Consider the following 26671-nt stretch of genomic DNA (forward strand, 5'->3'; position numbering starts at 1 on the left):
GCTGGCTGTCTCTATCTCTGTCAAATAAATAAAATCTTAAAAAAAAAAAAAATGAGCACAATGCCTACGAAACACTCTATAAAGTGAGTCAATGAAATCTCAACTAGAATTCACCAATGTGTCAGAGCATGGTATTTCTAATTTCTCCTGATCATATTCTATGTTTATACCATATCTCAAACATATCAGGTCAAATATTATGAAAATGCAAAGGTTACTAATACCATAATCAATTTGCTTTTAGATTACTGAAACTTTTTCAAAATTCCAATTATAATAATAAAAGCAATTAAAATGGAGGAGAAGCTGCCACCATTTCAAAAATAATTTAAAAATCAATTTTATTTTTCCATTTGTTGAAAAAAATTGAAGACTCAAATATGAAAACATAGTTTATTTTCTCATTCAGGCTTTTGTAGTTTATTTTTTTACAAAATAGCAGACAAAATTTGGTTCTTTATATTAATACAGAATATGTAATACATATCGAAATATATATATATATAGCACTTAAGTTATAAACACATAGCAAAATCAGCATCACTTAAACAGCAACCATATATTTCACATAATTAGGATTTCTCGGAAGATCAACATTGTTTTCAGCTTGAATATGTATATAGTCTTTGATGCTTTATGTTACCTAGTATTTACAAAACTAGTCTAAAAACTACCATCACCTACAAAAGTGATGAGCTTTAGGATACAATTTTGCTCTCATGCCATAATAAAGACTTAAAATTATAGAAAGCCAGAAATAAGCACGTCAGTGCAACTGCAGTAGGTGGAACCACTAAACTGTGATTTAACGACGTATGCTTTTTTATCTTCAGTTGTTGGTTTCTTTATGACCCAACGATCTCTTAATCCAGGTTAGATTATCACCCCGATCATCTAACTGTGATAGAGGGAAGTTGCATAGGGGCTTTCTTCATCTCTGAAAAAAAGAAATTCAGCATAAATCAGTGTTTAAAAATGATATTCAGAAAACTAATACATATACTTATTATACAAGTTAATATCCACTTGCCAAAGAAGGGCAGGAGTATATCAATTTATAATATTTCGCATGTCCTAGTAGTTGTATGAAATGCAAATAATCATTAGGGTATACCTTATTATCTGCATTTTATTGACATCTCAGTTATTGGAATAAAGAAGGGTACTTATAAAAAAAAGAATATATATTCTTATATATTTCCATTTTTTATTACATTTAAATAAAACATTAAATTATAAAATGATTATATTCATCTTTGTTTATATTTTTTATAATCCACCTTTTCCTCAAAAGGACTTGATGTGCCTACAACAAAAAGCATACATAAAATAAGATGAATTAGATAGAAATAAAAAATCAGGACTAAGGAAAAGAGAACAGTACGAATATATTAACCATAAGAAATACTGTAGTAGTTGAACTGAACATCAGTTTTAGTTGTGAGCTTCCTGGTAGCCAGGGCAAAAAAGGAAACACAATAGTTTGTGCCATTCTTGAATTCATAAAGGAAAAAGAAAACCAATTCTGTAGGAGAGAGAAAGACTTGCCCTTGTACCAAATTAAAGAACAAAGAAAAAAGCTCACATGAAAAGCACCCAGTAACAAATAATGGACAATGTCTTTGACAATTGCATTAGGATCAGTATTATACAAGTACTTCCCAGGGCAGTCCTTCCTTTGAAGGGATAAACTGGATGTTTCTGCTTGGCTGCTATCCACAATTGCTCGCTGGACAGTTACGCTACTAAAGGAAACAAGCAGCCTTTTTATACTAAATAACAGAGACAAAAGCAAGTATACTGCAACAGTAAAGCCCTAGCAGAATGCAGGAGCTCTTTTTACACTTCATATACTGAAAATGATTTTCTAGAATTAATATATAGTTTTCAAAGCAAAAAAAAAAAAAAAAGGAAAGAGAGGAGCAAAGAAGAGAAAACAAAACAAAATCTTAGGAAAGCAAGGACATCGTAAGAGTAATTTATTCAGCCTCTGACATTTTACCAGTGTATTTTTACCTGCTCTCTTCTTTTAGTTTCTTGGCTGCCTGTGTTGACATCTTAATCTGCAAGTCTAGTCTCTGCAGGAAATCTCTGGCTGACACTTCTTCAGGCTGTACGGGTTTAACATCAGATTCTTGAGGACTGGGAGGAGAAAGGTCTTCCCCAGCTGCTACTGGCTCTTCCTCGTGAGAAAAACTGCTACCGACAGTTTCATTTTCTGGAGAATCTATTGAGTTAAGTCCATTAAACAACAAAGGTTTCTCTGATATAACTGGGATGTTCAAAGTTTTCTTCAGAAATATACAATCATTGGTAAACAGTTTATTTGCCCTTTTAATCTGCTCCATCTAAAATATAAAAAAGGAAACACAGAGTTATATATAAATAAATCCATTAATAAGGTTTACTACACAAACAGAACTAAAAATATCCAGGCTCAGAATATGTGCAACACTTTCTCTGGATTCGAGATTCTCAATTTGAGTTTAGTTACTTCCCCAGGTACTCCTGGTTATTTCAAGAGTAGTCAGGGAATTGTTTCCCAACTTTAAAAAAGGAAAGACTAATTTTCTCCCACTATAATATTTCCCCTACAAGGCAGCCTTTACAAAGCAGCCTTAAATCCCTAAAGTTAAAAAATGTAGAATTTTTAGTTTATCTAATAAATTCTATTCTTGTTTTAACATTTCTATTATGTGATTTTTTTAAAAAAACTAGTACTGTATTTTAGTTACGGAGCGCTTCCCGTGTCTCTGGAATTGTGTTTGGTAAATATAATGGATACAGGAGCTGGTATAGGGATAAATACAACGAGCATTTGCAAGAATGGTGTAGACTGGGGCTGCAGGCATTAAGAAAAGCTCACAGAGAAGGTGGGGTTCTGATTTCATTCTTTTGACTTTAGATGGGCCTTGAAGAGCGGGTAGAGGTGGTACAGGCAAGGAAAGGAGGTGGCGAGCACATTACATAATTATCTCATATTTCTTACCCTATGGAGCAAGAATTTGAAGATCCACTTTACAAATAAAAGAAACAAAACTCAGAGAATCTGTGGACCATGGAACCGTCATACACTGGCAGATGAAGAAGCTAGAATTTAATACAGTTTCTGTACCGTCAAACTCTTTCCTAGCCTGTGGATGCCTCCCGCAGCGCGCAGAGATGGGAATGGGAGGTGGGGCTGGAAAGGGAGAATGGAATCTACACGTGGAGTCTCATTTAACCTCCACAACAGCTCTGCCCTCCAGCACTGTCTTTGCAAATGAAGAAACGGAGACTCCGGAGAGGTAAGAGGCACGCCTAAGACCACGACGCTCTGAGCGCAGACAGGACTCCACGTCCGCGGGCTCCCGGCGCGCTGGAGAACTGCGTGCGCCCCTCCCCGGCGCGCCCCGCGTCTGCGGACCTCTCGGCGCACTGCCCCGCGCCGGTTTCCGCACGTGCCGCGCGCCTCCTCAATCTCCGCACGGCTCCTTCCTGTGAGCCAGGGACCCCCGACGGTTTGGTAAGAGAGCCGAGCGCGCGGGCTTGGGAATCTGACACACAGACCTGGATTCAAACCCCAGCTCCGCCAACACCAACCGTCTCCACGGGAGCTTGTACTTCTTCCCCTCAGCCTGTTTCCTCGTGTGTAAAACAGGTGTCACCCACGCTGCACAGGGTTGGCGGAGAGATGCAATGAGAGATCACACGCATATTTGCATAGAGGGGATAGAGAGGGGGAGGTAGGTAAGCAGGCAGACAGCACATAGATAGGATGTATATGAGAGAAAGAATATTTCGCAGAGCACCTGGCAGCAGACACTATGTTCCAATGAAGAAATTAAGGCACACAACAGATGACGGACTTGACCAAGCGCCCACGGCTCTTTAAATGTGTGAGCTGGAGGGGCGCCCGCGTGACTCAGTAGGTTAAGCGTCTGCCTTCGGCTCAGGTCGAGGGATCAAGCCCCACCTTGGGCTCCCAGCTTAGTGGGGAGTCTGCTTCTCCCTCTGCCCCTCCCCCCTCATTCTCTCTCTCTCTCTCTCAAATAAACAAATTAAATCTTTAAAAAAATAAAAAATAGAAAGCGTGAGCCGAGATTTCTGTCTGACTCTGAAGTCCAGGCAACACCAGAATAGAAGCGCATGACTAAAGGGACCAAATTATGGGATCCTTTAATGCCAAATTGTGAGTGAAAAAGTTAGATTTCTACATGAAAGAGACTGAAAAAACAATAGTTGATTACTAAATGAACCCTGATTTCTTACTATAAGCTGAATCTATACAAATGCTATACTTAAAGCTTTTTTTTTTTTCTTTTAAAAAAGATACTACATCAAAGTATCTTGTGTAGAGTGGGGTAGTCTTTTGTGTTCTAGTTTCTGATTAAAGGAGAGAAGGTAAGGCTGAGGAAGAGAGGCATGAATAGGCAGGTGCATTTAGGAGACAAAATTAAAATTTGAAAATCCTAAGTATCTCTGGTCTGGTTCAGGCTTCGATTTGAGAGATTTAAATAACTTGAATACCTTATCCATAGCAGGTTTAGGTAGAGTCTACCATGCCTTTAATACCCCTCTTTTTTTCTTCTTTCTTTTTTTTTACCAGCTAGCATCCACCTCCTCCGGCTTAGTATGTGGGCTTCCAGTGGCCCTGAGCAACTCACCCCCTCACACACACACACTCTAGGATGAGCATATGACTCATTCTTGCCCTTTGGAGTGTCACGGTGTCCTAGCTTTCATGATAGGTCACAGTTCCATCCTGGAACAATCCAAAGATGCAGGGAGACTTTTGCTGGGTCTGGGAGGGGAAAGATCCTCTATTTTTTCTGCTGGAAAGAGCAGCCATCCCTTCACCTCATGGAACCTGAGGCCATCTGGGAGGAGAGCAATCAGTCCTCTGAATCAAAGCCTAAAGCCAGAATACCCTAGGGCCTTTCAGTTCCATGACCCAATAAACCCATTTTTTGTTTCTTTTTTGCTTAAGCCAATTTGAGTTAGGTTTTCTGTCACTTGTAAATCAAAGAACCTTCACTGATTCAGTGCCCTTTGAAGCGCTTATTGGCAGGGGCCTATTATTTTCTGAGCATAATGATGGAGGACAGAAACTGACAGGAACACCGGATCTGATTGCCGAGGCAGGGCTGAGAACGTCAAGCATAAACTGTGAATTCCTTCAGGACCAGCACTTTTATTTCTATATCTTCCCTGAAGCTAACAAAGACCTTGTAACACTAAGTGCTTAGGACAGAAGGATGGATAGATAGATGGATGAATTAATTAAAACAGGTCAGAGAAACAGGCATAGAAGATGAATCCAAGGAAGTAACCAGAAAGGGAAAATAAGTCATCTGTTGTGTTAGTTACTCTCCCTTGCAATACACCCCCGCCACCCAATCCATCCCCAACTCTTCTTGAGCTGTTCTGAACCCCAGGAGGCTGACCTCTTAAGACCTACATTACCTATGCCCCTTGTCCTTGGAATTCCAGTGGGTGTTCCAAAGGAAGTCATCAGCAGAAAGATAGAGCACCAGGACTCCAGTGGCTGCATTCCTCTATGGCAGAGTTCCTGCCAGGTGCCCACTCCCTCGTCCAAGGCTCCAGCCTTCCTCACGTGGGGTACACCACTTCTTCCCCTTGCCCTTCAAGCCCTGGGGTAATGTCTCCTTGCTATTGTTGGTCTCAGGTGCTTCACCATCCCTAATTGGTTCCCTCAACCCTGCTCATACTTCTGTAAATGTTCCTCCACTAAATTCTCTTTTGGCCACACCCCCTGTGCCCACTATCTGTTTCCTGTCAGAACCCTGACCCACACATCTATCATTCGAAACAAGACAGCCCATCACAGCTAGGCAAAAGGCCAATGGCAGGGACCAGAAGACAAAGTGACTGAGTCAACAGCTGGGTGTAGTCAAGGAGCACAGGGAATGAAGGGCAGGGTTCCCTTTGTTCTTGTCTATCATCCCATTGATTCACTCATAGAAGTGCCTCTTTAGCCTATGAGCTTCCTGAAGCCAGAGACTATGCTGTCTCCACCTCAGTGTCATCGGCAAGCATTTAAGGGGTATATCCGTCCCATAGTCTAGAAGGGATACAGCATCAAGGATATCCGGGATATCCAGACGTAGTCAGCATCAAGGTGGAGACCAATCTAAAGACTGACAGATTTGAGTCTGAAGATGAAATGAGCCTGATACAAGGGAGTAGTTAGAAATATGGGCTCTGGGGCCATACTTTCTGGGTTCAAATCCTGGCTTTGCCACTTTCTAATCATCCACTGTTCCATTTTCTTTTCTGTGAAGTAAGGATAATAACAGTACCTTCCACACAGTACGATCATTATGAGGATTATGAGGGTTACATGAATTAACACATGTAAAGTATTTAGGATAATGCGTAGCCCCCAGGAAGCCCTCAAAAATGATAATAATAGTTGCTATCTTATTATTAAATTTGGCTAAAAGTGAGAAAGCAACAAGTAAGGGCAGATCTTAACATGTATTTAGCAAATGAGGAGGAAGGAGGTAAGAATTTCTCACGATAAAAAATATTTCTCCTACAAAGAATATATAAAAAAAATTTCATAAAACCAAGCCCAGATAATTAACATTAATGTTGTCACTGCCCTGAGGTGTGTGCTCTATGTTCCCCCCACCCTAAAGGTGATAAATTTGATCTTAACTTGTTCTCCTGTACAAGTAGTGGCTTGAACCAACTGAGCAGGCTGCAAACTCTGGACTTGTAGTAAAGTTAAGGAATAAACCAGCCATGAAAAAAGCCAAGGGCGGGGCGGGGCAGGGGGCTGGGGAGGGAAGCAGCATTCCAGTGAGAAAGGGCAGATGCAAGACCCCAGCACAGGGAAAAAATAGTGTGGCTGAAGTGTAAGGAATAAAGAGCAAAACCCCAGGCCACATAGGGCCCTGGATGCCAAGGTAAAAAACTGCATTTTATCTTATTTATTTTTAAGATTTTATTTATTTATTTGAGACAGAGAGAGTGTGTGTGTGTGTGTGTGTGTGTGTGTGTGTGAAAGAGAAAGAGAGGTGCATGCGTGAGGGTGGGGAGGGGCGGAGGGAGAGTGAATCCCAGACTCCCCGCCGAGCTCGGAGCCTGACTTGGGGCTCAATCCCAGGACCGCAAGATTATGACCTGAGCTGAAATCAAGAGTCAGACACTCAACCAACTGAGCCACCCAGACGTCCCCAAAATTGGATTTTATTTTAATGTGATGAGAAGCTACTGGAGGGTGAAGAAAGGGAGCAACACAATCTGATTACAGTTAAAGATCATTCGGGCAGCTTTGGGGAACGTGGATTAGCAAGAAAGAGGCATTAGCGGAAACAGGAAGCCTAGTCATGGAGAAAACCTCACCAGCACGGATAAGAGATGAGATAATCCCAAACAGTGCAATGATGTTTAGGAAAGTTTTATACTTTTATCTGAACATAGATGGGTCTGATGTTCTGGGAATGTCACCTCAAATAAAGCTAAGTCATGATCATGACAGAAAAGTCATGATCCAACCCAAGGAAGAGCTGGAAAACTACAACTTTCCCACTTGCCCTCTGTTCAACATTTCCAAATACCCAATTTTATTTTATTTTATTATTTATTTATTTAGCCAAGGACAGAAGTAGCTCAGATGCTGTCCTGTGAAAGTCTATGAAATTCCTCTGAACTTTTGTCCCCTAGGTATAGAACTAGAAACCTGGTGTTGAAAGATGCTTTATAAAGTTAAATTTTTTTCGGGTCAACTGGGTGGCTCAGTCGGGTAAGTGTCCAACTCTTGATTTCGGCTCAGGTCATGATCTCAGGGTCGTGAGATTGAGCCCCGTGTTGGGCTCTGTGCTGGGTGTGGAGCCTGCTTGAGATTCTCTCTCCCCCTCTGCCCCTCCTTGCCCCCCCTTCTCTCTCTCTCTCAAGAAAAAAAAAAAAAGTTAAAATTTTTCAATACAAGGAAGGAAGAGGTCTCTAGCAGAGTTCTTCCGTGAATAAATAGGCTTCCCGGAGAAATAAAGAAGAGCCCTCATTAAATCTCATCCAGTGCACACACACTTGTCAGGAGCGCTACAGAAATAACTTCCACACTGAGGCTCGGGAGCTGCTCTCACCGTGGAAGTCCACCGTGCCCGAGGCTAAATGATTACTTTAATGGTAAACGTCCCACTGTGTTCAAGTCTAGCACGCTTCACTGCAGTTGTTATACAAGGCCATCAAGTTTTGCTGTTAAAAACATATATAGAATAACTACAGCTGCTTCAAGTGTTGGATATCACAAGCATTCATTTTGTTACAGGCTTTGAAAATTGCATTTTTCTGGCACTGTCACCACGCAGGCCTGGGTTGTGTTCGGAACACATAAAGCAGAGAACAATAAATTAGAACTCTTGGAAGACATTATGATCCCTTTTCTCCATCCTCCCCAATATATATACTCTTTCCTCCACTCTATTGCTAGAATTATCCTTCTAAAACAAGACTGGATCATAGCAGGCCTTGGGTGGATGGTGGAGAATGGATTACCTTTGGGGAAACCATGCTGCCTTCTATATAGAACCCAACGCCTTGGACTTTTTAAAAAATGTATTATTCAATTTATTCAAACTAAAAAAAAAAAAGTTCACCTATTTCTCCCGCCCTTCTGTCCAACATTTCCTAACACCCAATTAATGTTGAGAACAGAAAATATGACCTTTTTAGAGCAACACCGAACTATTTCTTTTGGGCACATAAGCAGGGGTACCTATAGCAATCAAATTGCTTTCATCTCGAAAGTCTCTTTCGATCAGGATTGAATAGCATGACTCAAGAAAATTTACTGTCTGGTCCCCAAGAAACAGATTACAGAATAATTAAGTAAGAGCTAACGAGGTGACCACAAGATCAACCATCGTGACATCAGGTTGAACGAGTACCATCGATAACTTAAAAACAAGTTCTTTAAAATGATTCCCCTGTAAATACATTTTGTAAAGGTGAACTGACTCTGAAGGGAACTCACAAAACTTCCCCCCCAAAAAGTATCTCAACAGCAGCTGCTGGGCACGGCCGGGAACTCTCCACAAAGGCTGCTCTGATCAGCTTCACCAGGCCACTTGCCTAACGGTGAAAACAACATTCAAAACTTGTTTCTTCCTCTCCATTTCTTAAGAAAGACAAACCCTTCCAAAAATATTTCCAGATACATAATGACTAACATTTAGTCAGCATTGTGTGGCTTACAGAATATCCTCATATATACACGTAACTTTCATTTGATTATTATTTTACAGAAAACAAAAGACTTCTATACTAAAGGACTCTCTTAAGATCATTTTCTAGTAAGTGCTAGATTCACCAACCATGCCACCGTCTAACTCTCACTCTTAAGTCCTAGGTTTTGGTGACAATCAGACTCCTTCACTGCCATGTGCTAATAGGGAAAAGGATTTACTTCTTTCCCATGCTATCTCGGAAGAAATATGGGGCGTCATGTATATGAAATGCCCAGAAAAGGCAAATCTATAGATCAGAAAGTATATTTGGGGTTGCCTGGGGCTAGAGAAGGAAACAGAAGTATGGTCAGTGGCACAGGGATCTTTTCAGAGTGATGGCACTGTTCTAAAATTGGATTGTGCTGACGGTTGCACAACTCTGTACGTTCACTAAAGGTCCTTGAATTGTACACTTAGAATGGGTGAATTTTGTGGTATGTAAATTATACATCAATGAAACTGGTTTTTTATTAAAGATTTTGTTTATTTATTTGAGAGAAAGAGAGAGAGCATGGGGAGGTGGAGAAGCAGACTCCCCGCTGAGCAGAGATTTTTTTTGACGTGGGGCTCAATCCCAGGACCCTGAGATCATGACCTGAGTCAAAAGCAGATGCTTAACCGACTGAGCCACCCAGGTGCCCCTCAATGGAACTGTTTTTTAAAAAAGAATACATAAGGATTCTTGGGATTCTCCCTCTGCCCCTCCCCCCTAAAAATTAAATTAAATTAAATAATATAAAAGAATACATGAGAATCTATTAAACCCCAAGCTACTAAAGGCTATTTTACCATACTTCTCACTACATGTTGCACTATTTATTTGTGGTTCTCTTGCCTCCGATTAGCAAGGATCAACGATTTCTACCAGCAGCAGGGCCTAAAGTTATGAACACAAAAGATTTACATATACTTACATTTTTTTTTTTAAGATTTTATTTATTTGACAGAGATAGAGACAGCCAGCGAGAGAGGGAACACAAGCAGGGGGAGTGGGAGAGGAAGAAGCAGGCTCCCAGCGGAGGAGCCTGATGTGGGGCTCGATCCCAGGACTCTGGGATCACACCCTGAGCCAAAGGCAGACGCTTAACGACTGAGCCACCCAGGCGCCCCTATACTTACATTTCTAATTCACAACACTTGTTATCCCTAAAATGACAATCATTTCACCTTTTCTCAGCAAGGCGACTAGGTTTAGCAGCTCCCTGGAAGAAAGTGAGAAGACCCTGGGAATAAAACCGGACAGGAAGTGATTGAGGGCACTGGAGAGGGAAGAGGACAGGCAGGCTACCAGGAGGAAGCAAAGAGACAAAGAAAAAGTTTATGCAAATAATAGGTCCCCTCACCGCCTCCTGCTCACTTTTAGTTTGTACACTGTTCTCTGGATGTTTTTCCAGGGTTTCCAAACAAAAAGTTCATAGTGGCTGCCTGGAGCCAGTGAGTTTCCTCCAGAAGCTTACATCCAACTGAAAGGAGCTAAGATCACCACGAAGGCCATAGCTACATCTAGACACTGGGTTAGGGAAAGGACCTTAATGTCTCAGTAGAGATAGACACAGCCAGGGAAATTCCAGCCCAAGCAAATTCAAGTCTGAGATCTACACTGTATTTAATGGTTTCTCAACTCAGCCCAAATAGTTTCAGTTTCCCAGACCACTTCCTCAAATGCCTCTCTGGTAGAGATGCTCAAATGTAAACCTACGTTTGACTCAGCGTCAAGACTCCCTGCTGGTAGAAGGGGAGAAAATCAGCACCATTCCTTCTGTAGACTGGAGAGCCAGCCTCAAATCACACTTTGTAATTCCAGTCACTCAACCCCTACCCCGTGCTCTGTCTTTCAGGGTCTGCTCAGCTCCAGGGCCCAGTGATTTCACACCGGGCCGCCATGTGCCAGACTCAGGCTCGGCACAGAATGTACAGAGATGAGTCAGACAAGCAACCTGGCCTCTCGAGTAGCTACAGGCTAGTGAAAAGTGGTGTAGACAAACTCACCATGAATAACAAAAGGAAAGCATGTATCATCCTGTAGCCCCAGCATTCAGCACAGGAACTCAAACAAACCAGGCTCAATAAAAACAGGTAAAATAATAATAATAATAATAAGTGCCAGTTATTAACACCTAATAATGACTTTAAAAGGGATGTGGGAAGGGTCCTTCAAATATTTTCTAAGGCACTGGCAGAAGAACTGGGGTCCTCAGGCATCAGGCCTGGCCAGGTTCTCCAACATCCACGTTCTTCTTTCCTATAGAGAAACCTCCTGGATCCCTGGGCCCATCTCTAAGGTGGAGATACTCAAATGAAACAGTAAGCAAATAAGCAGAAAATAGATAACGTATCAACAAATCATCTAGAATCCAACTGCTTCCCACCACTTCCTTCTCTGCTGCTTTGGTCCAAGCTGCCATCCTCTCACTTGCGTTATTACAAAGCCTTCATCCTATCTGGTCTCCTTGCCTTGGCACTTGCCCCGCTACAGCCTGTTCCCAAAGCAGCAGAGTGATCCTCTTAATGCACAAATCAGATCATGTCATTCTTCTGTTCAAATTCCTCCAGCGCTTTCCAACTCACTCAGAGAAGGAGCCAAAGTTCTTACAACGGCCTTCAAGGCCCTAAATGATCTGGTCCAAATACACCCTATTGCATGCTAAGCACCAGGTACACTATTCCTGGAACTTGCCAATTATGTTCCCACCTCAGGGCCTTTGCATCACTTGCTGTTCCTGCTGCTTGGAATGTTCTTCACAGATATCTGCACGCCTCCCCACCCCCTTGCCTCCTCAGTGAGGTCTTTGTGGTCACACCATTTTAAATTACGGCCACCTCCGCTAGCTCTCCTTCTCTCCTTTCCCTGCTTAATTTTCTTTCATTTTGCTTATCAATACCTGACATGTAACGTATTTCATTTGTTTACTTACTGTCTCCACTGACTAAGATATAAGCTCCACGAGGGCATGGATTTCTATTTGTTCACTAATGTATCACCAAAAAGATGGAAGCTGGAAAAAAAGGAAAATGAGATGAACAATAAATACTGTTGGGAAAACAAGGCAGGGAAGGGGAGAGGGGGTATGGAGGAGGGCTGTAATTGGACAGAGAGTAGTCAGGAAGGCCTCATGGAGGAGACATGTAAGCAAGAACTTGAAGGCAGTGAGGGAGCAGGTCACACAGCCAACCAAGATCAGCTATATAATTTGCAGGGCCCAGTGAAAAGCGCAACTGGGGCTCTTGTTCACAAAGTATTACAGATTTCAAGATGGCAGAGCCCCTGGGTGGCTCAGCTGGTTAAGCGTCTGCCTTCGGTCATGATCCTGGGGTCCTGGGATCAAGTTCCGCATCAGGCTCTCTGCTCAGCGGGGAGTCTGCTTCTCCATCTGCCTCTGCCTCTCCCCCTGCCTCTGCCTCTCCCCTCCATTCATGTTCTCTCTCTCTCTTTCTCTCTCTCAAATGAATAAATAAAATCTTTAAACAATTTTTTTTCCCAAGATGGCAATAGTAGAGCATGACACCAAGTGCAGGGCTTCTAAGCATGGGGCCCTGTGTGACCGCACAGGTCATACACCCATGAAGTGAGTCTTCCCCGCAGCTATCAGGGAAAGAGTGTTCCATACAGACGGAACAGCAGTGCCAAGACCCCAGGAAGGACAGTGCTTTGGGAACAAGAAAGAGGCCATGCATGTAAAACAGGAAGATTCCTGGGCTCCTTTTCTGGATATTCTGATTCAGTAGGCTCAAGGTCAGTTAGGATTCTTTATTTTCAGTTTGCCCCAGGGCATTCTCCTAGCCAGGCAAGTTGGGGGAACACATCTCTCCCCACATCTTGGGATGTACCCTGCTGCTAGCCATTGAGCACCACTTCAGACAACCAGTTTCCAGTTTGTTCCCCTGGAAACCCAGGGTGGACAACCAGACCTCCACCTTCACGCCTGTCAGTCTTTGTTCTGGGAACATCCCTGTACCTAGAATACTACTGTCTCTTACCAGTCTCTCCGTGCTGAGGGACTGGAGTCCTGTCTGGACTCCCACCTGGGGGGCTGGAGAGCTGTCATCAGCAGACAGGCTTCCCTGAGAGTTCCTGTTCTCTCGGCTCTTGCCAGACATGGGATGTTAAAGTCAAATGTTTGCCTGGACTGATTCCTAATTTCCAGGTGCACTGCCCTGGGTCTCTGAAGCTCCAACATATTATCACTGACTCCTTTAAACAATAATTTAAATATGCTTATGACTTTGGCAGTCAATACTAGAAATTAACCAATTCAACTTCTTTCTGTTCAGTCAGGGAAAGAAAAAAACTTTTCTGCCTTTTTAGCTTCCACCTAAAATCTCAATTTACAATGAGTAAATCTAATTAATATCTGCCTATGTTAATTAAAGCAGTAATACCACTTCACTGTTACAATAAGAATGATCACTTTCTCTGGTTCTACAGACTCAGTGCGAGAGTCTCTAAAAATGTCATCAACTATAGTTCAGGGCCTAAAGCAAATGATACACATGTAATAAACCAATGGTTCTCAACGAAGAATGAGTTTCTTCCTAGGGAACATTTGGCAACGCCTGCATGGGCAGTGGGGGTTGGGGTCTTACTGGCATCTAACAGGCAGAGGTCAGAGATGCTATTAAACATTCTACAATGCACAGCACAACCCCCACAACAAAGAATTACGGGGTCCATAGTATCAATAGTGCTGTAGCTGAGACTATTTGTGGTCATACATTATAGTTCCCAATTCATTAACATCTCAAGTCTTTATGAAAGTAGTGAAAAATCTGGTTTACACTTTAACCAGAAGGGGTGTTAAGGTTGTAAGTAACAGGAGCTATGGTAAGCAAAAACATAGATTAGAAAGCATTTGATCAAAGGCAGAGAACAGTTGTGAGCAGACGTTTAGAAGCTCTAAGCCACTCAAGTGCAGCCATGGAGGGCACTGGGCTGGAGAGACTGCTGTGGGTAGGGATATCATGGAGTCCTGGTGCAGTCACCCTGGCCCAGTGGGTATGACACATAGAAAGCATACAGAAGAGGCCTTTCTTCTTCAGTAACCAAGATGCTAAGCTCTTGGTAAGCTCTTGATAAGACTAGGATAGAAATAAGGGCGGAAATCAGAAGTAATATCTAGATAAAAGCAAATGCTTGCTTTATCACTGCACTGCTCTCAAAGCTGCTCTCAACGAATAAACATAGTTAGATAATATCCTTACCCCTCATTCATCTTCCCATCTATAAAAAGGTGAATTACACCTACCTCCAAGGCTCATTAGGAAAATCAAATGGGATAAAAACAAGATGGAACAGGACAAATGTAATGCCTGGCAAGCAGCAGGCATTCGGCAGAAGGTAGTTACTGATATTCCCCGACTCTGCTTTCTTCTGGCCCTCACCCAAACCAGGCCTTATTGATGTACATAGAATTGCAGTTCTTTGTTCACAATTAGAAACCCCCAGGCAGATGGAAAGGGACTATCCATGGCATGATAATATCAGTAAATGCCTGCACAACAAGATCCCTGGTCTCAAAATGTTTAAATGGTAAGACCTACTAGGTAAACATACAGTAACAACTCGAAGGTGCAAAAGAAATTAGCCTCTGTCATTCTGGGAAGGGCCAGAAAGAGTTCCACTTTAAGAGAAAGATACAGGTAAGATTGCCTTTCTTCCCATTAGTGTCTAAGGTGTTTCAGGACAGAACACGGAAAACTGATACAGAACTCAAATGTTAAAAGGCCATCACATGGCTCAGAGTTAACTATAAGTAATTTTAATGAGACAATATGCTCCCTCAGGTTTCCATGTTCTTCCCAGAGGTGTAATGCAATATACCTAGGACACACACACTTATAAATTTATAATAAACACAGCTCTCCAGCTCACCTAGAACCCAGTTCTGGGCTGCTGCTTAGCGACAGGTGTCACATTCACAGTTGCCGGTGAACCCAGGAGTGTCATTTCACTTCTAAATAAAGCAGCATAATCGATAAAACCAGAACCATCCTGCGGAAACAACTGTACCATCCCTGACTCATCACAGCGCTTGTTTACAGAGAACACAAAATTCTCTGCCTGAGTCCACGCCTCAGCTCGGCTTTGAGTAAATATGCGCTACGGTAGTGTGATCTGGGCTGAGTATCGGGTGAACGTGGCTCCCTGGTCGTCTTTGGCCCTCCTCAAGGATCTGGGCCGAGTCTGGGCAGGACACCGGGAACTCGATGCACCTACCTGGGGAGGGAGCCTCGGCGGCCTGCCCGTCTGGCTACAGAGCATCTCCGGCGACCACTGCCGCGGCCCTCCGAGCGCGCGGAGCGAGCGGCGGGGGCCAGACGGCCGCCTGCGCGACCCCCGGTCCTCCGGGCCCCGCCCCGAGCCCCCGCCCGTGCCGCCGGCCCCCGCCGCCGCGGCGCGCCCTGCTCACCGTGACTCCGTACTTGAGCGCGATGCCCTGCAGCGTATCGCCGGCGCGGACCCGGTGCTCCACATGGCGCTCGATGACGCCGGCGCCCAGCGGCGCCCGCACGCTGGCCGTGCTGCCGTACGAGCGGGTCTTGGTGCGGGCCAGGCTCAGCGACAGCTCGGCCTCCTCGGACTCGGAGCCCGAGCGCGAGCGCGGCGGCGGCGGCGGCGGCGAAGGGGCCGAGGGCCGGGCCGCCCGGGGGCCGCCTTCCCGCAGGGACAGCGCGGGCGAGGAATCCGCCATGGGTCCTGCGGAGGCCGCCAGGTCGCGAAGCTCGCCAAGGGGGCGGTGCCTTCTCCGCCGCCGCCTCTTCTTCCTTCTCACAGGGGCTGCGGGCGGCCGTTTCGCGGGGGCGGCGGGCTGGAGGCCGCGACGGGGAGCTGCGGGCCGGGCATGGCGGGCGCCCCCTTCCTGCGCGTCCCGCCTTCCCCGGGCGCACCTGCAAGCGGAAGAGCGAGACGAGATCCCGCAGCCGCCGAGCCGAGCGCCGCGGCTCCACCCTGCTCGCCGGTGCGGGCCAGGCCCTGCGCTGCGAGGAAGCGGGGCGCACTAACGCCCGCGGCCGCGGGGGCTAAGAGGGCCCCATCCTCAGGCGTCCTCCGCGCCGGCGATTCTAGTGAGAGCCCTGCCCCGACCGCTGCAAAACACCAAAGCTTTGCTCTGCTTCCTATTTTGATTCCCCAGCAGGCGCCAGCTTTCTCAGACCTCCAAGCTCTCCCATGAAGGGTACTTCCCTCCCCCCACCCGACTCCCCTGATGACCTCAAAGTCCACGTCACAGAAAACATTAAGGCCATTAAACACACACAGTTCCTCCAGGCCCATCTCAACAGCCAGGAGGGTCCGGGCCTTTCAACATTGCAGCAGGAGGGACAGGCCTTTGAACATTACACCAGGTGGGTGACCTCAAACTAACTCTCCAGTTGTTTGGGTTTCACTCTGCACTGCACATCCGTGCCAATTTTAGCCCTGAGCTGCCTGGAAAGAGTGACTAGTTACAGTCAATTCCACAGGCTCCCTAGCTACATCCATTCTCACGGCTCACTACTTAGAATTTACTATCTGCACCCACCTTTTTTTCTTATCAGTTTCCTCTTTAAGACGCTGAAATCATAACTCCACAAAGTATTATCATTAAATCCACCGATGACCTCTTATCTGTAGTCTTCATCTGAACACTCTCTCCTCAACATGCTGGCTTCTGACAGTAATAGAGTGCGTATGCATTTACTAGAGTCCGTTGCCACGATTTCTGTTGTACTCTGGACAGCTCTGCAAGACGAGGCACCCAATATGCAAGTCAGGACACTGGAAGTTTAATTCATTGGCCGAAGTTTCTATATGTCCCTGAGCTGGACAGAGGCAAGGGCACTAGAGCTTGGAGACACCACAAAGGGTAGGAGAGGAGCAAGTGGTCCTCACATCACCCTCCCACTCAAAAATTCTTCAATGGCTCCATGTGGACAGCAGCATTAACATAACTCACATTGGCGCCCTAAGTATTGTTTCTATTTTTATTATCCACGCTCTGATCGTATCCGGTCTATAACTTATCCTGTACACATCCTGCCAGACAGAGCCACTTGAACTTGCCCCTCTTCCCTACCTTCCTGTTTGCATATGCTATACACCCCCACCTGTAATGCCACTCTTCTATACTGTATCTGTATTTTTAAAAAATTTAAGGCCCATCCCAAATGATACATCCTCCAAGAAATCTTTTCTGACTCTTCCCATGTGTCTCCCTCCCCTCGCTGCCCAATTGTTATTGTGTCTCCATTGAACCCCAAGGTAGTTTGTACCTCTTGTTTAGCATTTAACTTGTGTTTTGTGTCGTACTTATTTCCTCTACATGTTCTCCAGTGAGGTATAACTAGATCTTACTCATCTTTTTAGCATGAGCAGTGCCTAGCTCAGAGCCTTCAATAAAGCATCAAAAGTAGTTGAATTGAGGTGTAGTAAAAAGATCCTGAAAGCTAAATTGGATTATTTAGCAAGACTGTGCCATACATGAACTCTTGAGTGGTATCCATTATGCCCATCCCAGGAACTATAAGAGAAGAAGAATGCCAGAGTTTCAATATATCATGAGATCAGGAAACACTTCAAGAAATTGTCCTCAAAGAATTTACAACCTAGTAGTGAGAGAGCATATAACAGGTCTTCCAGTAAGGAAAAGTTTACAAGAACTAGAAGTTTTTATTTGAAGAGTAATGAACTGGGTTATATGAGGTGTTATTAGGTGTTCTTCGGAAAAAGTTCACTGATCAATTAATTGGGGAAACACTATGAGCTATGTTTCCCTTTTGGAGATTCACAATGCACATTAGAATACTGAAGGTTCTAGAAGGCCTGCAGTAAAGTAAGCTATGGGGTTTGGCTTAACACTGTATTTCCCAAACTCATTTAACCACGGAACCCCTCTTTCTCAGAATTTCAGCAGTTTGGGAAGTGCTAAATTAAAGGGGTGAAAGGCCTAAATAAGAAACCAGGAAGATGACTTGGAAAAGCTAGAGAATACCAAAAGATAGAACAGTTGGTACCTAAAATAAGGGGCAGGAAATGAGCCAAGTAGGAAAAAGGCTAGGTGATGATCACTTAATTACTTTACAAAACGACCAAGACCTCTATAAAAATGCAAAAAAAAAAAAAAATAGTATCACCAAAAATGCGGAGAGATTCAAAAGCCATCCCACCCCCCTCTCATAAGGGCAAGTTTCTAAGCTGTTCCAGGTTATTTTCAACTTCTCTTGCCCTAAGAAATCCTGGATCACAAAACACCTCCAAAACAGTTATAAAATGTTCTGAAATAAATCCTACACGGTTCTCAGAATTTTCTCCATGATTCCTTTTTGTGATCTTCACTAGAATTTCTGTAGATCTCAGGATTTAATCAGCTTGAATTAATACTTGTTTGATACTTTATAGTTAGGGTTCTTTGTGGGGGGGTTTTCCTTAGATATCGAGGCTATTTCCAAATATTTAATCTTCCTGTGAGCTTTATATTGAATTCTCTATAAACTAAATAATAAAAGTTAATATCTACAATTTATGGCTTGGAATGAATTTAAAGGCTTTATTTATTTATTTGACACAGAGAGAGAGCACAAGCAGGGGGAGCAGCAGGCAGAGGGAGAAGCAGGCTCCAATGTGGGATTCAATCCCAGGACCCTAGGATCATGACCTGAGCCAAAGGCATATGCTCAACTGACTGAGCCACCCAGGAGCCCCAAGAATGAACTTTTTCTATATTTATTTCTTCTTCTTCAACCAGAACTTCAATATTGGTGTTTTGTGTATGTACCTACAACACAGAGCAAACCTCACAATTAATAGTGAAGCATTAGAAACATCTCCTTTGGGGGTGCCTGGGTGGCTCAGTTGGTTAAGTGTCTGACTCTTAATCTCAGGGTTGAGTTCACGCCCTGCATTGGGCCCCATGCTGGGCATGGAGCCTACTTTAAAAATAAATAAATAAATAAATAAATAAATAAATAAATAAATAAATAAATAAATAAAATTTAAATTTTTTTTTAAAAAGAAGCATTTCCTTTGAGGTCAAGAATAAGAAAAGGAAGGCTTTTTTTTTTTTTTAAAGATTTTATTCATTTATTCCACAGAGATAGAGACAGCCAGCAAGAGAGGGAACACAAGCAGGGGGAGTGGGAGAGGAAGAAGCAGGCTCATAGCGGAGGAGCCTGATGTGGGGCTCGATCCCAGAACGCCGGGATCACGCCCTGATCCGAAGGCAGACACTCAACCGCTGTGCCACCCAGGCGCCCCAAGGAAGCCTTTTTTTAAAAGATGTATTTATTTGAGAGAGAGAGAGAGAAAGCACGAGCAGGGGGAGGGGCAGTAGGAGAGAATATCCAAGCAGACGCCAAGCAGACTGAGTGCAGAGCCTGACATAGGGCTCAGCCTTACCACCCATGAGATCAGAACCGGAGCCAAAACTAAGAGTTGGATGCCCAACCAACTGAGCCACCTAGGCACCCCAGAAAAGGAAGCGTTCTATTACTGCTTCCATTTAATTTTATTCTGGAGTCCCTAGCCAATGCAATAAGAAAAAGGAGGAGAAAGGTAAAGGAAGATTGATGAGAAATAAACTGTTGTTTATTGATAATAGACAACACTGAAATGTTTACAGGCAGTACAAATAATGTCTACATTGAAACTATTCAAACTTCAAAGTTATAAGACAGAAAGATCAATATGCAAATATCAATTGCAGCAACAGTCAGAAAATATAATTGTGGAAAAGATTATCTAGATGCTCCCCAAATATATTTAGGAATAAAGTTAAGAAAAGGAAAACATGTGGGGCGCCTGGGTAGCGCAGTGGTTAAGTGTCTGCCTTCGGCTCAGGGCGTGATCCTGGCGTTCCAGGATCGAGCCCCACATCGGGCTCCTCCGCTGAGAGCCTGCTTCTTCCTCTCCCACTCCCCCTGCTTGTGTTCCCTCTCTCGCTGGCTGTCTCTCTCTCTGTCGAATAAATAAGTAAAATCTTCTAAAAAATAAAATTAAATTAAATTAAAAAAAAAAGAAAAGGAAAACATGCTTTACATGGAAAAACTATAAAATCCTACTAAAAGATACAAAAGAAGATGCAAATAAAAGCAGAAATATACCATGGTTATGGATGGGAAGATGAAAAATAATGAAAATATAATTTCCTGCCCAGACAAATATATAAACTCATTGAAATTTGAAAAAGATCCCTGCAGGAGTCTTCAAAGGACATAACAGTCTTATCTTAAAATACGATCGAGAGCTAAGAAGAGCAAGACATTTCCTGAAGAAGAATGAGGAAGCAGGAGGGACGCACATGGAGTGGTGAGGGAGGAAGGGGACACCTGCCTAGCCAGCCAGATCAGCTGAATCAACCCCGGCAATCAATGGGGGTGACAGATGTCGCAGCCAGATTGCTCTCAATGAATCATGGAACACTACATCAAAAGCTAATAATGTACTGTATGGTGACTAAGATATCATAAGAAATAAATAAATAAATAAATAAATAAATAAATAAATAAATAAATTTTTTAAATGGAAAAAAATGTTATAAAAATAAAAAATAAACAAAAAAAGAATGAGCCACCTTCACAGCCATCAAGACTTATGATGCAGCAATGAGAACTACACCATAGCAGTAATACCGCCAGGATATACAAATATAACAAAGGGACCACAAAGGAAGCCCAGAAACTGGCCCATACATATCAGAGAAAGTTAAGCTATGGTAATAAATGCCGTTGGCACTGTTATCATATGAAAAAAAAAATCAAGTTAGATCTCTATATCATACCATGTACCAAAATCAGTTACAGATTGAGGGTATAGTTGGGAAAAACAAACTTTAACACTTTTAGAACAATATCTTTATAACCTTCAGATAACAAAAGATCTCTTAAGCAAAATACCAAATTACAAACCACAAAGAAAAAAAGACTGGTAAATTCTGTATATCAACATTAAAAATTTCTGTGCCTTAAAGTGTACCTTAGGGGCACCTGGGTGGCACAGTTGGTTAAATGTCCTACTCTTGGTTTCAGTTCAGGTCGTGATCTCAGAATCATGAGATAGAGCCCCATGTTGGGCCCCGCGCTCAGCGCAGAGTTCGCTTAAGATTCTCTCTCCCTCTGCTCCTCCCCTCCCTCTCTAAAATAAATAAATCTTTGTTTTAAAAAGTGCCTTAATTGGTGGGAATGCAAGTTGGTACAGCCACTCTGGAAAACAGTGTGGAGGTCCCTTAAAAAGTTAAAAATTGAGCTACCCTATGACCCAGCCATTGCACTACTGGGTATTTACCCCAAAGATACAGACGTAGTGAAGAGAAGGGCCATATGCACCCCAATGTTCATAGCAGCATTGTCCACAATAGCCAAAGCATGGAAGGAACCGAGATGCCCTTCAACAGATGACTGGATTAAGAAGTTGTGGTCCATATATACAATGGAATATTACTCAGCTATCAGAAAGAACGAATTCTCAACATTTGCTGCAACATGGACAGCACTGGAGGAGATAATGCTAAGTGAAATAAGTCAAGCAGAGAAAGACAATTATCATATGATTTGTCTCATCTATGGAACATAAGAACTAGGAAGATCAGTAGGGGAAGAAAGGGATAAAGAAAGGGGGGGTAATCAGAAGGGGGAATGAAGCATGAGAGACTATGGACTCTGAGAAACAAACTGAGGGCCTCAGAGGGGAGGGGGGTGGGGGAATGGGATAGACCGGTGATGGGCAGTAAGGAGGGCACGTATTGCATGGTGCGCTGGGTATTATACGCAACTAATGAATCATCAAACTTTACATCGGGAACCAGGGATGTACTGTATGGTGACTAACATAATATAATAAAAAAAACATTAAAATTAAAAAAAAAAGAATCCAAATACATCCACTGGAAGCTAAAAAAAATAATGAATAAAAAAATAAAAATAAATAAAAAGTGCCTTAAAATTTAAATAGAAGGGTATAAAATGTAAAAAATACATTTGAATACATATAACTGCCAAAATATTACTATCCAGAATATATTAAGATGCCTATGAGTTATAAAAAGACAAACACTAGAAGAATGGTCAAATTTTTCAGAAAATAAAACTCAAATGGCCAACAAACCTAGGGGACGATGCTCAATGCTACCAATAAGCAGAGAAATTCAATTTAAAACTACAATTTCATAGGCACGAGACTGGCAAAAATTAAACAACTGGACAATTCTAAGTACTAGTGAGATTATCAAACAAAAGGAAATCTCAGACAGTGCTGGCAATGTAAATTGGTGCAACCACTTTAAAGAGCTATGCAACAATATCTAGTAAAGTTGGAGAAGCACATATTGGAGTTCTGGTTCTAGCAAGCTAGAGGGTCTAAACTTACATGAAGTCCTCCTATTACAAGTATTTTCAACTTAGATTAAGTTTTAAAATGAAATTCATAATGAAGCTGGCAATTTAAAAAAGGGACAGCCTTATTTATCAAAACAAGAGGGACCTGAAAGCTAGAACCATAAATACCTTGCCTAAATTAATATGTGAAGACAGAAAGTCTGAATAGTTCCAATAACCATTAAGAAACCAGATCAGGGGCATCTGGGTGGCGCAGTCGTTGGGTGTCTGCCTTCGGCTCAGGGCGTGATCCTGGCGTTGTGGGATCGAGCCCCACATCAGGCTCCTCCGCTGTCAGCCTGCTTCTTCCTCTCCCGCTCCCCCTGCTTGTGTTCCCTCTCTCACTGGCTGTCTCTCTCTCTCTGTCAAATAAATAAATAATATCTTTAAAAAAAAAAAAAAGAAACCAGATCAGTACAGGGCGCCTGGGTGGCTCAATTGGTTAAGTGGCTGCCTTAGGCTCAGGTCATGATCCCGGGGTCCTGGGATTGAGGCCCACGATGTGTGTACAGCTCTCTGCTCAGCGCGCGGTCTACTTCTCCCTCTCCCTCTGCCTATCGCATACCCCTCCACTCCTGCTCTCTCTCTCTCTCAAATAAATAAAAACTTTAAAAAAGAAAAGAAACATGGATATAAGAATCTTAAGATATTGTGAAGACAAACCTAGCAGTACATACAAAAGATAATCCATCATGAACAAGATGACTTTATCCTAGAAATTCAAGGGTGACTTACTATTAAAACATTAGTAGATTATATGATAGAATAGATAGAACCAACAAATGAATCTAAGAAAAAATGAGCAAGACCTTTATAAAGAAAAAAAATTTTAATTTAATTTTATTAAAATACAAGACAAATGAAAAAAACTATGCCATGTTTATAGACAAAGAAATTCAAAATCATAAAAAAATGTAAATACTCTTCCAATTGACCTGTATATTTTATGCAGCAGCAATTAATATCCCAATATGGGTTTGCAAGAAACATGACAGGCTAATTCTAAACTTGATATGGAAGAGCAAAGACCCATAGACAGCCAAGATGCTTCTGAAGAATAAGGAAAGAGGAGGGCGCCTGGGTGGCTCATTCGATTAAGCATCTGCCTTCTGCTCAGGTCATGATCCCAGATCCTGGGATCCAGTCCCGCATCGGCCTCGCTGCTCAGAGGGGAGTCTGCTTCTCCCTCTGCACCACGCCCCCCATGTGCACAAAAATAAGTAAATAAAATCTTTAGGGGAAAAAAAAGAATAGGGAAAGGGAAACTGCCCTACCAGATATCAAGAATTATTATGAAGCTATAATATTTAGGATAGGGTGTTATTCATGCTGGGAGACTAATGAATACTACTAGTGCACCCAGAACCAGAATCACAAATGTATGAGAATTTCATCCATGACACAGGGGGCACTGCAGATCACTGGGGAATGGTGTATGAAATACATGATGTCAGGACAACTGGTCATCCACATGGTAGATCTCTATCTCCTACCATACACAAAATCTAATTTCCAATGGATTTACAGACTTCAAAATGAAAGATAAAACTCGTTAAACTTTCAGAAGAATATATAGAAAGATATCTTTATGATCCCAGGATAAGAAAATACTTCTTTACCGAGACAAAAATGCATTCTTCAGAAAGAAGATTGGTAAGCACGACAACTTTAAAATTAAGAACTTTTGCTGGGGCGCCTGGGTGGCTCAGTCGTTGAGCATCTGCCTTCGGCTCAGGGCGTGATCCCAGAGTCCTGGGATCAAGCCCTGCATCGAGCCCTGCATCAGGCTCCCTGCTCCGCTGGGAGCCTGCTTCTTCCTCTCCCACTCTGCCTGCTTTGTGTTCCCTCTCTCGCTGGCTGTCTCTCTCTCTGTCAAATAAATAAATAAAATCTTTTAAAAAAAAAAAAAGAACTTTTGCTAACAAAAAGATACCTTAGAGAAAAATTAAATTAGAAACCAGAAGAAGATACAGGCATCCCAGGAAACAAGAACACTTGAATGAAATCTTTGAATTATACTTTATCATTCAAACTCCAGCTAACTTTTATATGAAAATCAGGAACCAGATTCTGAAATCTAGGTCTTCTTTATTATTTTAACTCAGCTATCTGAATTCAAAAGCTGATAACAAAGAATGTTTTATTAGTAACGCGCACAACCAACCACAGATTAATATCTGGAATATTTGAAAAGCTAATTCCTACATAACAAAAAGAGAAAAGCAAATAGCCCAATGGCAAAACGAGAATTTTATAGAAGAAAAAAATCCTAGTGGTGAATAAAAATATGAAAAATGTTCAACCTCAATAATAATCAGAAAAATTCACCTTAAGGCCACAAAAAGTAACCAGGTTACATTCACCAGGTTGGCAAAACATTAAGTTTGGCAAGACCAGTTATTGGTGAAGATAGGAATTCTATGCAGTACTGGGACAAGGACAATTGGTACAACTACTTTGAAAAACACTCTGCATTATCTTGCAAAACTATACACACTCATTCTTACAAACCAGAAATTTCAGTACTAGAAACTGCACATGACCTATTGAAAACCTTGAACCTACACACCAGGAAACGTGTGAGAATGTCCGTTGCAGCATTGTTCGGAATAACAAAAAACTGGAAACAATCAATTATTCACCAAAAGCAGAATAAATAAATTGTGCTGTACTTCTATAATTGCATAGTTTGAACAGCTTCTTTGAGAAAAAAGTTGACATGCCATACAATTCATCCATTTAAGTATACGATTCAATGTTTCTTTGTATATTAATATTACACTAGTTTTTTAAATTGTGATAAAATATATATAAAAACAAGATTAACCACTTCACCATTTTTCCAAAGATTTTATTTTTAAGTAAGCTCTACACCCAATGTGGGGTTTGAACTCATGACACCGAGGTAAGAGTTGCATGCTCTACAAACTGAGCCAGCCAGGTGCTCCCACTTTAATCATCTTTAAATATACAATTTAGTAGCATTAATTACCATCACAATATTGTGCAACCATCACCACTGGTTTTTTTCCAAAACTTTTTCATCACTTCAAACAGAAACTTAACAGCTAAGCAATAACTCCCCATTCCTGCCTCCCCCGGCCCTAGTAACCTCTAATCTACTTTCTGTCTCTATGAATTTGCCTATTCTAGATATCTCACATAAGTAGAAACTTAAAATATTTGCCCTTTTGTTTCCGGCTTATTTTACTTAGCATAATGTCCTCAAGGTTCATCCATATTGTACCATGTATCAGAACCTCATTCTGATGAACCTAGAGGGTATTATGTTAAGTAAAATAAGTCAGACTAAGAAAGACAAATACCATACAATTTCCCTTATATGTGGGATCTTAAAAACAAAACAAAAAAAATAGAAACGGGCACCTGGGTGGCTCTATCATTAAGCATCTGCCTTCGGCTCAGTGTGTGATCCCGGCGTTCTGGGATCCAGCCCCGCATCAGGCTCCTCTGCTGAGAGCCTGCTTCTTCCTCTCCCACTCCCCCTGCTTGTGTTCCCTCTCTCGCTGGCTGTCTCTCTCTCTGTCAAATAAATAAATAAAATCTTTAAAAGAAAAATAGAAACAAACTCATAAATAGAGAACTGGTGGTTGCTAGAAAGGTGGGAGTGGAGGGATGGGTAAATAGGTAAAGGGGATTAGGAAGTACAAATTTCCAGTTATAAAGTAAACAAGTCACAGAGATGAAAAATACGGCATAGGAAATACAGCTAAGGAAATCGTAATAAGGTTGTAGGGTGACAGATGGTAACTACACTTCTCACAGTGAACACTGAGTATAGAATTCTTGAATCACTATGTTGTACACCTGAAACTAATATAACATTGTCAACTACATTTCGATACTAAAACATTTTTTATTTTTTATTTATTTATTTTTATTTTTTTTTATTTTAATGATTTTTTATTATATTATGTTAGTCACCATACAGTACATCCCCGGTTTCCGATGTAAGGTTCGATGATTCATTGGTTGTGTATAACACCCAGTGCACCATGCAATACGTGCCCTCCTTACTACCCATCACCGGTTAAAACATTTTTTAAAAGAACTTTATTTTTATGGTTGAATAA

General features: G+C 42.3%; 1 protein-coding gene and 1 pseudogene across 6 annotated transcripts; both read right to left on the bottom strand.

Annotated features, from left to right (window-relative positions):
• Positions 1 to 379: 379 nt before the first annotated feature.
• LYSMD2 (LysM domain containing 2) lies at positions 380 to 16218 on the bottom strand. Of its 6 annotated transcripts, none has more exons than XM_045812153.2 (4): positions 15644 to 15777; positions 12152 to 12232; positions 2017 to 2348; positions 380 to 937 (listed from the first exon to the last, which is right to left on the bottom strand). In XM_045812153.2, exons 3-4 carry the CDS (start codon positions 2346 to 2348, stop codon positions 895 to 897), a joined length of 375 nt encoding a protein of 124 aa, XP_045668109.1. In that variant the 5' UTR covers positions 12152 to 12232; positions 15644 to 15777; the 3' UTR covers positions 380 to 894. The 6 variants fall into 6 exon arrangements, with proteins under 6 accessions (XP_045668109.1, XP_045668110.1, XP_045668108.1 ...); XM_045812154.2 differs by lacking the exon at positions 15644 to 15777 and adding an exon at positions 15451 to 15586; XM_045812152.2 differs by lacking the exon at positions 15644 to 15777 and adding an exon at positions 15106 to 15310.
• A 621-nt stretch (positions 16219 to 16839) lies between these two features.
• LOC148107032 (uncharacterized) overlaps positions 16840 to 26671 on the bottom strand; it is a 28685-nt pseudogene continuing 18853 nt past the window's right edge.

This window comes from Ursus americanus, chromosome 36 (genome assembly GCF_024610735.1).
Source record: "Ursus americanus isolate L20-20 chromosome 36, mUrsAme1.1.p, whole genome shotgun sequence".
NCBI lineage: Eukaryota > Metazoa > Chordata > Mammalia > Carnivora > Ursidae > Ursus > Ursus americanus.